Source organism: Mytilus edulis, chromosome 5 (assembly GCF_963676685.1).
Source record: "Mytilus edulis chromosome 5, xbMytEdul2.2, whole genome shotgun sequence".
NCBI classification, from domain to species: Eukaryota; Metazoa; Mollusca; class Bivalvia; order Mytilida; family Mytilidae; genus Mytilus; species Mytilus edulis.
This window is the reverse complement of record NC_092348.1, coordinates 29,688,989-29,704,810: the sequence shown is the minus strand read 5'-3', so window position 1 is coordinate 29,704,810 and position 15,822 is coordinate 29,688,989. Positions and strand designations below refer to the sequence as shown.

Genomic DNA, 15,822 nt, shown 5'->3' with positions numbered 1-15,822 from the left:
CTTAAGTTTCCGTAAACTCGTTTTAATGTATGTTATAAAATCAGGTCATTGGTTATAGGTTATAGGTCATATGTTATAACGAATTCATAGTTGACATAGTTACTATTTATTTATTTTTAAAGAAAATTCTACGTTTGACGTTCAATAGATTAATTAAAAACTGCGTATTTTTATAAAATTTCATAATATCTTTAATCTGTACCAAATTGTCTTCAACAATGAGCAAAACAGAAACCGTATAGATAACCTTTAAATGTATAGTAGATGACTCTGTTATGACAAAATGTAAAATAAAAGAAATTAAACGAAATTATTCTACTTATGAATGTACCTCAATAACAAAACATGCATAAAACTTATAGGTCAACTTTTCTATAGACATGTATACCTATATATAATGCTATAGCTAGCTGTGAATTGTTCAGTTTCTAGGCTATTTGTAAAAAATTGAGAATGGGAATATTTGTATAGAGAGACAACAACCCGACCAAAGAACAGACAACAACAGAAGGCCACCAATGGGTCTTGACGCAGCGAGAAAATCCCGCACCCGGAGGTGGTCCTCAGCTGGCCCCTAAATAAAGAGACAACCATCGAAGCCAAATTCTTTTTCAATGACAAAAATAATAGGATGTAACTAAAAAAACCGCCAACTAACAGCGTTAAACACAAACTGACTAGTAGGTTCCTGACATAGACAAGGCATATGTACCTGATTTAAACTATTTGCTTCGACTGCTACTCGTATTCCGTAATTAGTTACTGTACATCCTGTTTGTGCAAAGGCTTTAGCATAAACTAACCACATAACGTCATGAACACTCAGACTTCTCAAATGCTTATAAGCTGTCGACCATTTCATGATACGTATTAATTTGATAGTATCAGCGAATGTTGGAACCTATTGAAACGCAAGCTGGTGGATCAATTCTTCTAAAGTTTTTTAAACGTCATTGGCAATGGAACTCATATTCTTTTCCTAAACATGGACTTAATATCAGACTCGGACGTATTGTATATTTACTTGTCTGTTGTGGAAACTACATATACTGCTTCGTAAATGTCTGTTGGTCAATTCGTACTGAATATGCATGTGACATTTGCCACTTAACATTAAGTTACCATTGGCGGATCTAGAACTTTTCCTAAGGGGGCCCGCTATATGACCTAAGGGGGGCCCGCTCCAGTCATGCTTCAATGATTCCCAATATAATCAAGGCCCGGGCCCCCAGCCCCCGCCCCTGGATCCGCCTATGGCTACCAATAATAAACTAATCAATTTTGGTTGGTCGTGTCTTTTTTTAGGTTTGATGCCTCTTTGACTTTTACCACACATTTTTTTTTTTTGTATTCGGAGCGTTAAAAATTATAAATTGTGACAGAGGACAAAGCAGATGAGATAGGAGACTTTTAAATATTTGTTGGTCACTTTATTCTTATCTCTTTCACAAAACAGGGTAGTTCTACTATGTATATTACCTTAGATATCCAGGTATTTTGACTTTACCATCATATAAGGTGATCCGTAAGAATTTTTGGTCAGTCGAGTAAAGGTTATTGAATCAAAATAAAGTGCCATCATGCGCGTAGCCACGTTTACTGTGGCGATTTGCGTAATTGCAGGCCTTAATGTGATTAATGCTGCTGTAACTCAACCCCCAACTAGTAAGTATGATGTAGACATTTTTCAGCTGATAATCATATACGCTAAATGAATGTAAAAAAAACTAAAGACATACAGATAGAAAATACTATATGAAGTTGTTTGAAATAAATGTTTAACAGTATTTTTAATTAGCTCAAGTTTAAGATTATTTTTTTTACAAAAGTACTGACCAAGACTATTACAAAAACTTATAAAGATACATGTTTCAGGCTTATCAATTGTACGCCGGATGCGCGATTTGTATATGCAAAAGACTCATCAGAGACACGTTCGAAGTAACAAAAGCTTATACCTGCCTTACGAAATTAGCAAAAGTATATCTAGCTTAAATACATGTCAATATTGTTTGTTTGCTGGTTTTGTTGGTTGGGTATTTTTTTCTTTCTTTTTTATACTTTTTTGTATTTTGAGGAAAGGGGTGTTTATATATATTTACGATCACGAATCGTAAATCTGTATATTTAATAAGACAATTCGTTTCAACTTTTTGTTTCGTTTGGTTTTTATTCAGATGATAAGCGTTTTTCTTAGTAATTCTCGTTTAGACCGAATTTATAAAAATTGACAACACTCTGATGACATTTTGACCCGAAGATAAGTTATCAAATATATAGAAGCACTTCAATTGGAAAAAAATATAGCAAATAAAATCACTGACGATATGACACGGTAAATTAAAAGTATTCACATACAATATATATAACCCGCATACATTGTCTTTATTTTATATTCGTCATATTTTATCATCTAGGTTATCATGGTATTTTGAACTTAGGGTTGATAAGAGGTAAAATGTAAGACCTTCTTCAGTCTTGACAATTCATTTCGAACAATATATACCATCATGCGCGTTGCCGTCGCTTTTACGGCGATCATAGGCCTACAATTGGCCTATGCTGCTGTTACTCAGTCACCAGTGTGTAAGTTTTATTATATTCTTTAGAATTTATATTTGCATGCAGATCTTTTCTGGGTTTTTTTTCGTCTTAAAATAATGTTTTATGATGTAATATTTTTGTCTTTATATTTGTTCATGTCATCAGGAGTTTCCAGGGTAAACGTTAAACAAAATTTAAAAAAAAAATTAATTTCATTTAAAATTTTAATTTTTAAAATATATATATCTTATTATAATTAATTTTGTAGCATGTGGAAATAACCCAGCTGATATACATTTCTTACTGGATTCATCTGGTAGTGTAGGGTCACCAAACTTTCAAAAACAAAAAGACTTTGTGGCAAAATTTGCAGATCAATTCACAATTGGACCAAAAAATGTGCAAATAGGAGTAACAACATTTGCTACCACATTTCACCCACAGTTTTACATGAACAAATACCATGATAAAGCTTCATTAGTGAGTGCGATAAAAGCAGTTCCTTACCAATCTGGTAATACGCACACTGCTGAAGCCCTTAAATGGGTCGATCAACATGCTTTTACCACAGCTGCTGGTGATAGACCGGGTGTCGTAAACATTTTAATTGTAATGACCGATGGTCAGTCAGGAAATCCACCCCAGACTGTTATCGAAGCTGCCAAACTCCACGGACATAACATTCGTGTGTTCGCCATTGGTATTGGAAACGGTATTAGACGTACAGAACTTGAAAAAATAGCTTCCGATAATGCTCATGTTTTCACAGTGACGAATTTCGATGCTTTATCGACACTGCAAGCAGAGTTGAAGAAAACAGCATGCAAAGGTAATGAAAATTTCATTTATCAAGTCATTTACTTCAAAAAATGTTTATACCCTATTTTGATGGTTACAATTTTGGATTTTTAAACTCCGTTACTAGAATCGTGAAACACTTTCTTACAGTTAAATGGGTTATATGAAAATATATATTGATGTATAAAGTCGGACCATCTGATACAGGAACCGAATCACTTTATGCTAAGTTTTTGTGGGAGAAAGGCCGAATCCTTCTTGAATTTGTTATATCTTTTTATAAAAAAAACCATTCTTGTGTTAATGCCAAATTACATTTAATGACAATTGAATTTGTTGTAAAGTCATTTTGATTGGCCAAAACATAATATTTTGTAATGTACTTGAAGAATACAACGCAAACAGATAAAAGAAAACCACACATATGCAAAAGACACAAATTAATTAAAGGAGATAAAAAACACAATTATATATATATCAACGAATTCTAAATACATTCAAATTATTAAAATTCTGAGCGTAGAAAAAAATTAAGTACTAGGTTTAAAGAAAGCACTGGCTTAGGACGAAAGCAGCAATATAACGGTATTTCCATTTCGATACGAGAATTTTTAACACTTCTGCTTCGAACAATTAACAAATAATTTCATACCCGGAATTGGTATTTGAATAATATACCTTATCGTGTATGGACCTTACATTTTGAATCGGTTTAAGAATTGCGAGGAAAACATTATCCCTCCCCTTTCTTGTAATTCATGTAATGGTATTTGTAAATTGATATTACTTGTCGTAATAATATACCATTGCAAGTCAAATCATTTGATCAAAGATTACCAAGTAAGAAAAAAACAACTTTAGAACAAATATAAAAAAAAAGAAGATGTGGTATGATTGCCAATGAGACAACTGTCCACAAGAGACAAAAATGACACAGACATTAACAACTATAGATAACCGTACGGCCTTCAACAATGAACAAAGCCCATACCGCATAGTCAGCTATAAAAGGCCCCGATAAGACAATGTAAAACAATTCAAACGAGAAAACTAACGGCCCTATTTATATTAAGAAATGAACGAAAAACAAATATGTAACACATAAACAAACGACAACCACTGAATTACAGGCTCCTGACTTGGGACAGGCACATACTTAAATAATGTGGCGGGGTTAAACATGTTAGTGGGATCCCAACCCTCCCCTAACCGGGGACAGTGGTATAACAGTACAACATAAGAACGAACTATAAAAATCAGTTGAAAAGGCTTAACTCATCAGATGGACAAACATACAAGTGGACGTGGCCGGGTACTTGTACATCCCGACAAAAAAAGACACTAGGAACAGATCTGAGAGTACTCGCAGTTATCTGACTGCTAGTTCAAATCAACTAACAACTAATAAAACAAATCATGCATTTAAGACTAAACTATCAATCCGTACACATCCAACATCCAATGCACGTTTTCCACTTTTATTGCCCTAAGATGATTGACCGGAATCAAAAAGGCTTGTTTTGAAAATAATAACTCACTTTAATTGTAGGAATCATTTCCAAAGAGGAATGTTGTTCTCTTTTTTATTTTTATTTTATCTATAATCAATGATAAACTTTCAACGGTATTTTTGCTCTTTGTATAACAGCAGTAGTCTCAAGGTTTTGGATAAATGGTGAGACAATATAAATCCTAACACACATGTTGCGTAACGTTCATGTTAATTCTTACTTTAATTTATATGCAGACAAAGATATGGGTCCAAGAATAGATATGACAAAGGATTGCCGGCAACTTTCGTGATTTGATCATTGATAATTCTATAGTCATATCCAACGCATTCAAATTAATTTTATGTTTACCAACTGTTTTGAAATCTGAAAATTAACCATTGACTGCTAACATTTTGTTTCACCTCGAAAAATCTAACAAATCATATTTTTTTTAAAAGTAAATGGAAGATGGAGAGAACTATCAAACTGGCAGGATCCAGTAGTTTTTAAAGGAGACATACTTCCCAATAGTTGAAGATTTAAACAAAAAAATGTATACACATCGTGAAAAAAAACATGAGACCCGCCACTGGTAAAAAAATTTGTATATCATGGATGATGTCACGAATTTTGTTAAAAATAGATTATCTTTAAAATCTCATTCCATCAATGACTCTTTTTTTTTTAAATTCGATATGTTGATGCCATTTCAATTGCCTTTGAACTGATGTAAAATCATCTTAAAATTCAGTATATTAGTCGGTGAATAATGTACCCCTAGCATTTGACAATGAAAAAAGTATGGGCAACATAAAAGTCTGATTTTTGCATGAAATGCGATCAAAACCTTATAGAACTGACTTGATATCTAAGTTTTCTAAGGCCCGGTTTACCACTACCTTCGAGCTATACACAGAAGAGTGAATTGATCATAAAATTCTATACATTCTATCCATGAACATTTCAAGAAAATGAATAAAAATTGGAGTTATCTTCCTTCGTCCAGAATTTTAGTTGGATCAACTACAACCAATGCTTTATACAATGCAATATTTCATTTTACTTCCAACTGATAAATTAAAACAATCTTTACCCTTCAGTGCTTACAAGAACTGAGATTACATTTTTTGACAGCGATCGCTTATCTTGCCATCTAGCAATTTATTTTAATGGATACTTTTCCGCAAATAATTTGATATGTCTTATGAATGTGTTTTAAATATCTACAGTCGATGGTGTATACAGTAGTTACGGCGGCTTCAGTAAATGCTCTAAAACATGCGGTGGTGGAACCAGACACAGAGATAGAACATGTACAAACCCAGCACCAGCCAATGGTGGAAAGAATTGTGTAGGACCTGCTCGAGATACTCAACCATGTAACGCACAAGCTTGTCCAACACTACCACCCCCAACTACCACTCAAATCCCAACAACGACACTCAAATGTAAGTTTTAGAATAAAGGTGTCAGACCACCAATTACTCCCTCCAATTTAGAACGTAAAAGTAGCCCTACTCTGACACAAAATAGTGCCTTTGATGTACATGTTTACTTATACTAACCAACAAATTTGTAAAAATGAAACTTTTGGTGAAAGTGAAATATATCAAGTCCATTTTGAGTCAAAATTTACTTGTCTATGAGTTTGCACTAAAAATTGAAGATTAATGCGCTCCACAGTATACTAATTTAAGATTTCCAAAAAAACAGGGGTTATTTTTGGAATACCTCTTTTTGAGGGTATAGTTTTTTTTCTTAGAAGGCTTTAAATGCATGTTGAAAATTGGCATGCAGAAAGCTAATATATGTACAATTCATGATATACCTGGTTTCTATGAAGTTAATCTTAAGGTAAAATATTTATAAAGCTTTGAAAATTGCCAAATTTGGATAGGGATATTTAATTGGTGGTCTGACACCTAAACAAAAAAATAAGAATATGGTCAATTTCCCTGTATTTGTTTCAATCATATGGTTAAATTATGAATGCAGTAAAATATTAAAATGTTATTCAGTGCTGATGATGATATTTTGATACAAAATTAGATTTGTAAAATCTCTAATCAAAATGAATTATGCATTCGAAAAACAACATAACATCTTACTTCCAACATAATTTTGGGTTTCGGTTAAAACATACATGTTGCATACAATTTTGAGGTAAAGTTCGAAAAGAGAAAATAATCTGTCAAAATTGCAGTTTTGAGCTAAAGTGAAGAGTTCAAAAATATTTTGGATATGACCGTCGCATGAAATAAAAACATGGGAAACTAGTCCGACCTCTTTTCAAAGAAATTTGAAAGAGCACTCTATTTAATAATGTAATTTATTGTGACAATACATTTTCTTTAGATTTCGAAAGAGTTATCTGCTGAATTTCTAATGCTTAACTCTGGAATAAAAACAAAAAAATGAAAATACCGTGCAATGCCTACAATTGTTGACATATCTTTTTACCAATACCAAGCATGATTACTTCGTAATACCAACTCAACTTTTCGTCTCAAATATTTCCTGGAAGGTTACGTAGCATAGGTTTATTATGAATAATAATGATATTTAACTATTATTTGAGATTTTAATGATAATTTATTACTGAGGATTTATTTATTTTTGGTGGGTATCAATTTTCGTGATTTGAAGAAAACTAGCATTTTCATGTATATATGACTTTTTCGGGGTTTGCCAATCACTGCATTCAAAGCCAATAGGAAATTTGTAATTCGTTGAACATTCAAGTTCGTAGTTTAACTGTACCACCAACGAAAATTGGTACCCAACGAATAATAATGAATCCACATTATTGACTTTAATTTTTTTTCTAGCTTGCGGAACAGTACCTGCTGATATACACTTTCTACTGGATGCCTCTGGTAGTGTAGGGTCTTCAAATTATCAAAAGCAAAAAGATTTCGTAGCCAAATTTGCAGAATCCTTTACGATCGGACCACAAAATGTTCAAATAGGAGTAACTACTTTTTCCTCTCAAGTTCACAATCAATTTTTCATGAATAAATACAACAGTAAAGCTCCTTTGGTTAGTGCTATCAAAGCTATGCCATATCAATCAGGAGGTACCAACACTGATACTGCTATCAAATACGTTGATGGTAATGCCTTTACTAAACCACATGGTGACCGAGACCACGTTGTCAACATTTTGATAGTCATGACAGATGGACAATCTGCTCACCCAGCACAGACCGCGGCAGAGTCGAAAGTACTCCATGGACACAACGTTAAAGTTTTTGCTATTGGAATTGGTAATGGAATTAAACGACCAGAATTGGAAACAATTGCCACAGATAGCGCTCATGTATTTACTGTATCGAACTTCGACGCCCTAAATACACTCCAAGCTGAGCTAAAGAAAACAGCATGCAAAGGTACATTTATAAAACATAATAATACAATGTCTGCCAAACCTCTTTAAACCAAACCTCTTCGGGACTATGATTTTGTTCTGTTTTTGACGATGTTCGGTTTTATCATGTCCACAACGCACATAATTTGATATGATGGTGCTTACGAACATGTTTGGTTATACAGGTTTTCGGTTTATACAGGATTCTGTTAAGTCATGTTTCACTGTAGTTCATTTCTACTTTTCTTCAATCCCTTTTACAAAATTATATATTCGAAAACAATTAGTTCGGCTATTGATTTGGGTTTCGAGTCGGTAAACACAATATCTAGTTATTTGAAACATGATTTGCTTCAGCAAAAAAAATAACATACCGTCGTTTTGTCGTATGAAACTCTTGTATATTAATATTAGAAAGCATTCGTAAAAGGTTTCTACAGAAAACACTAGTTCCATATCATGTGTTATAATGACTCATTTAACATTTCCATAAAACAAATCCTCAAAATCCTATTTATTAGGTCAGCTATTATGTTAAGTTTACACAGTTATATTTATGAAAAATATCGATGCGTGAATTTCTTAAATGTATAAAACATTTAAAAGAATAAAACAAAAATGCTAAATATTTTATACTGGAATTTACTTTGTAGTTGATGGTGGCTGGACTAAATATGGTTTCTGGAGTCCATGCTCCAAATCTTGTGGCAGTGGAACCCACTACAGGGAAAGAACCTGCTCCAACCCACCTCCAGCCAATGGTGGAAAGAACTGTGTAGGAGGTGCCAGAGATACCCAACCATGTAACACAAAGGCTTGCCCAACCACTCCCCCACCCACAACAAGACCACCAACTACCCCATATATTGCAACGACAACTTTGGGAAAAAGTGAGTAAAAAATTGAAAACAACACGTTTAATAGTTTCTTGCCTCCGAAGCGCTTTTCTGGATTAACATTCATCAGGAACGCTCAAAGCCATACATTAGAAATCCGAAGATGTATAAGTACCGAAACCGTTGAAGAGCTATATGTCAAAAAAACCTAAATTGAATAGCCAAATTCATCTAAAGCCAACTTTGCCTGAGGGAGTTGAAACCTTAGTTTCTTAATAATTTATAAATTTATAAACGGACAATTTTAGAAAAGTTTATTAAAGCATGTCAGTACCGAAGCACTGACTACTGAGCTGTTGATACACTCGGGGACTGATAGTCCTCTAGCAGAAGTATCGACCCAGTGATGTAAAAAAACAAAAATGAAAATAATTCACGGACAGCAACTCAAATATTACAAAACATAATTTAGTTTAAAAAAAATCATTATCAACAAGTTTTTACCAGAGAAACATGAACTAAAAACACTCCTTTTTTTTCTTCTTTTTTTTGCTATATGCTGTTTTTTTGTGTTTTTTAGGGATGATTTTTGTTGCTTAATCTGAGTTTTCTGTGAAATAATTTATGGGCTTTGTCATTTCGTCATTGTTCTCTTGGATAAGCTGTTTGTCTGTAGTTTAACTTTTTAAGTTTTATTTATTCTATGTCGTAACTATGTGTTTTATATGAACGTTTTGCCTTTCATATCAATAGGTCGATCGATAACACTTTTACCTTAATTAAAACAAACTGAAGTTATGATGATAAAGATAATAAACGATTGTCTAACGTCCAGTGGCAAATGTAATTCCTATTTGGGACGGTTTTTTAATTTCTTTATTGTGAAAAAAGTATGAACGGTGCTTTTTATGAAACCGAAAAATTGAACCGACTTGTTTATATGGTATACAATTAGTTCACTAAGTTTCAGTTCGCAGGAATACAGGTCATCCTTCCCAGACATATCATTCTAACTCCGAGCCGACCAGTCTTACTTTTTCAATTAGATCATGACGCATGATTCACGAAGAAGCAGCAAATACAAATTTTCATGTTACTAGTTAGAATCGACCAAGAGTTGAATACACACCATCACAAACTCTAGACGAACACGCTACTTCAAACCAACCGAAGCGGAATTAGTTCTCAATAAAAAGAAAATGCCGAAAAACGAAAAAAAATAAAAATAGAAATATTTTCATTCAAATATTTTACTGCAGCATTGAGGACGTTATTTTGGTCCTATAATATAGAAGATTTTTTTTTACTATCAATTCTAAACCTCGGATAAATTATTTTCACTATCATTGTTGAACCTCGAGGTTAAATATTGATAGTAGAAAAGAAAATATCTGATAAAAAACACTGAATGTATAAATGATATGAATCTTCAGTCTTATATTATAGGACTAGACCTCGTGTATAAAACTCGCTCAATAAGAAGATATTTGTTTTTGTGTCTCTTAATTCATTTTACAACTGCAATTTTCAGGCTGTGGAGTTGTTCCAGCTGATATAGTTTTCATTCTTGACTCATCTGGTAGTGTAGGATTACCAAACTTCAATAAGATGTTAGATTTCGTCAAAAATATGATAAAAGGTTTCGACATTGGACCAACTGGGGCTCACATTGGTCTTGTCACTTTTAGTTCTAAACCTCATAATGAGTTCCATTTGAATAAATTCAATGACAAAGCCAAGACAACAGCTGGAGTAACAAATATCCACTATATTTCTGGTGGTACCAACACTGCTGATGCTCTTAAATATGCCAGAACAACAAGCTTCTTACCTGCCAATGGTGCCAGAGGTAATGCAGCTAAAATTGCTATAGTTATTACTGATGGTAAGTCACAGTCTCCTCCAGCAACTGCCCAAGAAGCACAGAGATTGAGAGACAAGGGAGTAACAGTCTTCTCTGTTGGAGTCGGAGCTGGACCTAATTTACCAGAACTGAATTCCATGGCAACAGACCCGGATAACCAACACGTGTTTGTTGTAAACAATTTCGATGCTTTAACGCAAATCAAAGGAACACTGCAACAGAAGGCTTGTGAAGGTAAGATAGTTGACGAATGAATGATATAGTGAGTCTGATTGCAGTGTATTATAGATAGTTATCAAAGGTACCAGGATTATAATTTCACACACATCAGACGCGCTTTTCTCTTACATAAGACTCATCTTTGACGCTCAAATCAAAATAGTTTTAAAGCCAAACCAGATGAGAGAATCTATTTTTCGAATTATATGTTCATTTTTCGTATTCAGTAATTTCTTAGTTCAGTACAGCAAAATGCATTGCGAGTGTAGTTAAAGGTAATATCTTAAGATAGGTAGACTATCCTCCTTTATATGTAGACTAGTCCGACAGATAACTAATCTGTCTTTCTGTAAGACTACACTACTCCGAATTGAGGGTAGTATACCTTACCTAATAATGAATTCACGGTTCTGCTAGCAAGCAAGGTAACCAAAGATACACACTCAAGTCATTTTGCTGTAATATACTTTTATTCGTTATTTCATGGTGATAATGTTCTTTTATTAAACCCCGTTTGAACTCTTATATTGTACGCAAAAGCATTTATCTTTTGAAATCAATTACATTTTGTGATCCTAACAATATATGGCATCCCATGTCTATCACATTTAGATGTGACGTGATTATAAATTTCCATCGTAATGTGATAATCTCTTATGAATATAGTCTACATATAGTTACTTTTCATTTCAGTCAAAGCAACTACCATGCCTCCACCAGTTAAAAGTAAGTTTTTTCTTAATAATTTCTTACGAATGTTGATAAAACGTTACGGCATGTTGACTACCTCAACATTTTTTTCGTATATTTACCTGAAAGTATGTAATAATTGATTATTTTCCTTTATAAAAGTTACAAAGTACATTTAAATAAACATAATTATAAATAATCACATTTCTAGGGGAAAAAATAAATCTTATCAATCATATTTTTCAAGCCCGAGTCGTCTATTCTTATCGATGTGCAATAAAGTAAATAGATGCGAATTAATAAATTTTAAAGAAGGACTTCATAGAGAGTACGAACTAGAGATTAGGTGGGCTCCAGTCTATTGTTGGCTTATCTCTACGCAATTCCCAAGAAATGGATAGGATTTTCAATTTTGAAACCTCTTCTTATTAAATGTTATCGTTTATTATAAGAACTGTATTGCTGAAAATCAGACATTATTTCGTCCATTCATTATTACGATTTTATGAAATCCCGCATACAAATGATTCTATCAAATTTTAACGAGACCTATCTCGTCACAGTTTTTGAAGTAATAAGAATATCCTAAACCTTATTTATAATTATATATAACTTTATATATATGCCTTTGCACGGATATGAGATTTTATAGCAGAATCGGACTGGACATCATTCGATACAATATATTGTTATGTTTCTTACTTTTTTAAGATTGTGGTTCTAAAGCTGACATTGTATTCCTGTTGGACTCTTCCGGAAGTGTAGGATCTAAAGACTTCACGAAAATGTTAGGATTTGTAGAAGGTGTTGTAGATAAATTTACAATTGGTCCAAACGATATCCAAGTTGGTGTTGATACCTTCCAAAATTCAGTAAAATCAGAATTCAATATGAACAAGTACGCCGACAAAAATGCCATGAAAACTGCAGTTAAAAATATTGCTTACCATAGCGGTGGAACCAATACTGGCCCAGCTATCAAGTTCATGACCGATAACAGTTTCAGTACAGCGGCAGGTAAGGAAACAATAGATAAACATGATTTCGGGCGATTTTTAGATTGATACATACAATGTAGTAGATACACTTGTCTTTTGTGTGTGTGTATGTTTGTATATTGACCTCGCAAGTCTTCATGTTGACTGTCAATTCTGTGTTTGTATGTTGTCCTCTTGAGTTTGTATGTTGACCTCTTGATTCTGTATGTTGAACTCTTGATGCCTCTTAGTTATTTTTGTCGCATTCCTTTTAATCACATATTTAGGCCTCATGCATGTGCCAAATAGTATGGTCGTTAGCCAAAATCGGATGTACTAGTAACATACAGGACTTATGCTTGATTTAAAATGGCATAATCGTCATATATCTATTATTATGTTAAATTTAAGATTGTGTCGTCTGGCTTGATATGAGGGGTTTGTATCCCTTCTTTCCACTATATTTGAAATTGAATTGCCAGAAAACAGTCTTCAACCTTGACAATCTCTGCTACTGATATTGAAGTCTATAATAAAAGATATTAAATAAAAACGTTCATTTTTTTTTTTTAATCAACTAACGCGCGTTGTAGATAAAAGTATTTTGAAATTTCTGCTGTAATCAAAATCAACTTTTCAATATTCACTTTTCATATATAAGCATTCATCTGTCACAGTTCATATTTTGAGTATAGTTTGTTCAGGAATTACACCTGTTTGTAAACCATTAAACCTTTTATGTTACACAAATTATAAATGCTGAGAGCCAAAGGGTACGATAAGTATCACTACATCCGTATACCTGGGTTGCGTTCAATATCGTAGCGGCTACATAGTGCTACGTAGATTTTGACTATTGAACGTGTTGCTATAGACTAGTTGTTACATAGATATTGATAGCAGTTACGTAGCCGCTACGTAGCCACTACGATATTGAACGCAACCCAGCTGAATTTGAAGTCTTACGTAGCTACGTAGCTGCTTTCAATATAGATCTATGTTACAACTTACTAGTCTATAGCTACACGTTCAAAAGTCAAAATCTACGTAGCACTACGTAGCCGCTACGATATTGAACGCAACCCAGGGTACCAGACTCTCGATGGGAACAAACTCATCATAGATACCAATGTGAAAAAATGTGAGACTGATCATGCAGTGACGCTCTAATAAAATAAGTCAAGAGAGTTAAAAAAAAAAGTACGAAGTTGGAGAGCATAGGGGAAACACATGTATATTGTCAAAAACGAAGGTTTAAAATGTTCTTGATCATCTTTTCCTCAAAAGAGAGACTAATCTCCAATTTATTTATTGAATATTACATATATTGATTTATAGGTCACAGAGCTGGCGTTCCTAAGATTGCCGTCGTTATTACTGATGGTAACTCAGCAAACAGAGCTAGTACTTTGGCAGAGGCACAGAAAGCACGTGCAAGCGGCATGGAAGTTATTGCCATTGGTGTCGGTCATGGTATTAACCAAGGAGAATTGGAAGGTATTGCTAGCAAACCAAAAAGCCAGTTTGTCTACAATGCTGAAAACTTCGATGTATTGAACACACTACAAGCATCTTTGTCTTCTAAGACTTGTGAAGGTACGTATTTTTCGAATGATTAATGCAAAAGGGTTCAGACATGAATAAAGGGTTATGTTGATTCAGAAATAATCAGAATTACAGCATGGCTTGCAGCAAAAATCTGCATAACTGTCGGCTTTTAAAGGAAAAGGCAATGCTTTTTAAATTGAATTTTTAAAAAATATCTTTTTTTAACTGCACGAAGAAAAAAAACACGTATTAAAGAGGTAATAATCAAATTTGAATTTACAGCATATTGGTGTTTTTAAAATTATAAAATTTCTTTTTTTTTCTTGTAGTATCCACTCCACAGAATGCAACTAAAGGTAAGATATGGATACTCTTTTGTCCAATTTATCTTATTTTCGGAATTTATTGCTTTAAACACATCGCATCTGTAACTGAATCATTTGTAATATTGTTTTTATAGTATCCATTCCTTTGATTTGTTTGAGCTTTTTATTTTGCCATTTGATTAGGGACTTTCCATTATGAATTTTCCTCGGAGTTCAGTATTTTTGTGATTTTACTTTCCACTTGCTATTTTTATGCCCCACCTAAGATAGTAGAGGGGCATTATGTTTTCTGGTCTGTGCGTCCGTTCGTCCGTCCGTTCGTTCGTCGTACCGTTTGTTTGTTCGTCCGTCCGTTCCTTCGTTCGTCCGTCCGTCTGTCCCGCTTCAGGTTAAAGTTTTTGGTCAAGGTAGTTTTTGATGAAGTTTAAGTCCAATCGGCTTCAAACTTAGTACAAATGTTCCCTATGATATGATCTTTCTAATTTTAATGCCAAATTAGAGTATTTACCCCAATTTCACGGTCCACTGAACATAGAAAATAAAAGTGTGAGTGGGGCATTCGTGTACTGGGGACACATTCTTGTTACTAATATCTTTATGATGATAAGCTGATTGTCAAACAAAACAAATGGTTTCTGTTATATTTCGTTTCTCTTGGTGTTTAAATTTCAAGATCATTGTTAAGAACCTTAGACTGGTGTGTTTATAGCAACAATAAAAAAAAAAGGATAACAGCAAATACACAGTTGCTTTGATGAAGAAGATTTTCAACAGAATTGCCGACTAAAATGTGTCGAAGGCATATTGCACCTCCTTTTCTGGGAAAAATTTGTTTGATTATATAGGGAATAACTGAAGCATGACCGGAGCGGCCCCCTCTTAGGCAGTCAGTGGCCCCCTCTTAGGCAGTCAGTGGCCCCCACTTATGAAAATTTCTGGATCCGCCACTGGAGATCTTAAGCATTCAAAATTAAAACTGACCCTTATGCAAATAAAAAGCTGATTGATAAACTAACCTTTTCGATTTTTTTTTACAAAATTGATCATGAAATGTATGAAAAAACATCGTCATTCGATTTATGAAATGATTTACATAAATACGGTCTTTTTGTTAATTTTGACAAAATGTTCTTATTTAATTAATATAACAAGCATATCTC

The 15,822-nt window shown here is 33.6% G+C and overlaps 1 protein-coding gene across 3 annotated transcripts in view; it reads left to right on the top strand.

Moving 5' to 3' along the window:
* The first annotated feature begins 1,551 nt into the window (after positions 1-1,551).
* LOC139523393 (uncharacterized) overlaps positions 1,552-15,822 on the top strand; it is a 53,103-nt gene continuing 38,832 nt past the window's right edge. Inside the window, exons 1-10 of one of the 3 annotated variants that reach the window (XM_071317407.1) lie at positions 1,552-1,665; positions 2,813-3,373; positions 6,065-6,283; positions 7,664-8,224; positions 8,856-9,092; positions 10,570-11,136; positions 11,815-11,847; positions 12,523-12,828; positions 14,127-14,384; positions 14,666-14,692. In XM_071317407.1, the coding sequence (XP_071173508.1) occupies positions 1,581-1,665; positions 2,813-3,373; positions 6,065-6,283; positions 7,664-8,224; positions 8,856-9,092; positions 10,570-11,136; positions 11,815-11,847; positions 12,523-12,828; positions 14,127-14,384; positions 14,666-14,692 (2,854 nt within the window). In that variant the 5' untranslated portion in view covers positions 1,552-1,580. Of the gene's footprint in view, positions 1,666-2,427; positions 2,587-2,812; positions 3,374-6,064; positions 6,284-7,663; positions 8,225-8,855; positions 9,093-10,569; positions 11,137-11,814; positions 11,848-12,522; positions 12,829-14,126; positions 14,385-14,665; positions 14,693-15,822 lie in introns of those variants that run through there. The other 2 variants (XM_071317409.1, XM_071317408.1) reach the window with 2 other exon arrangements.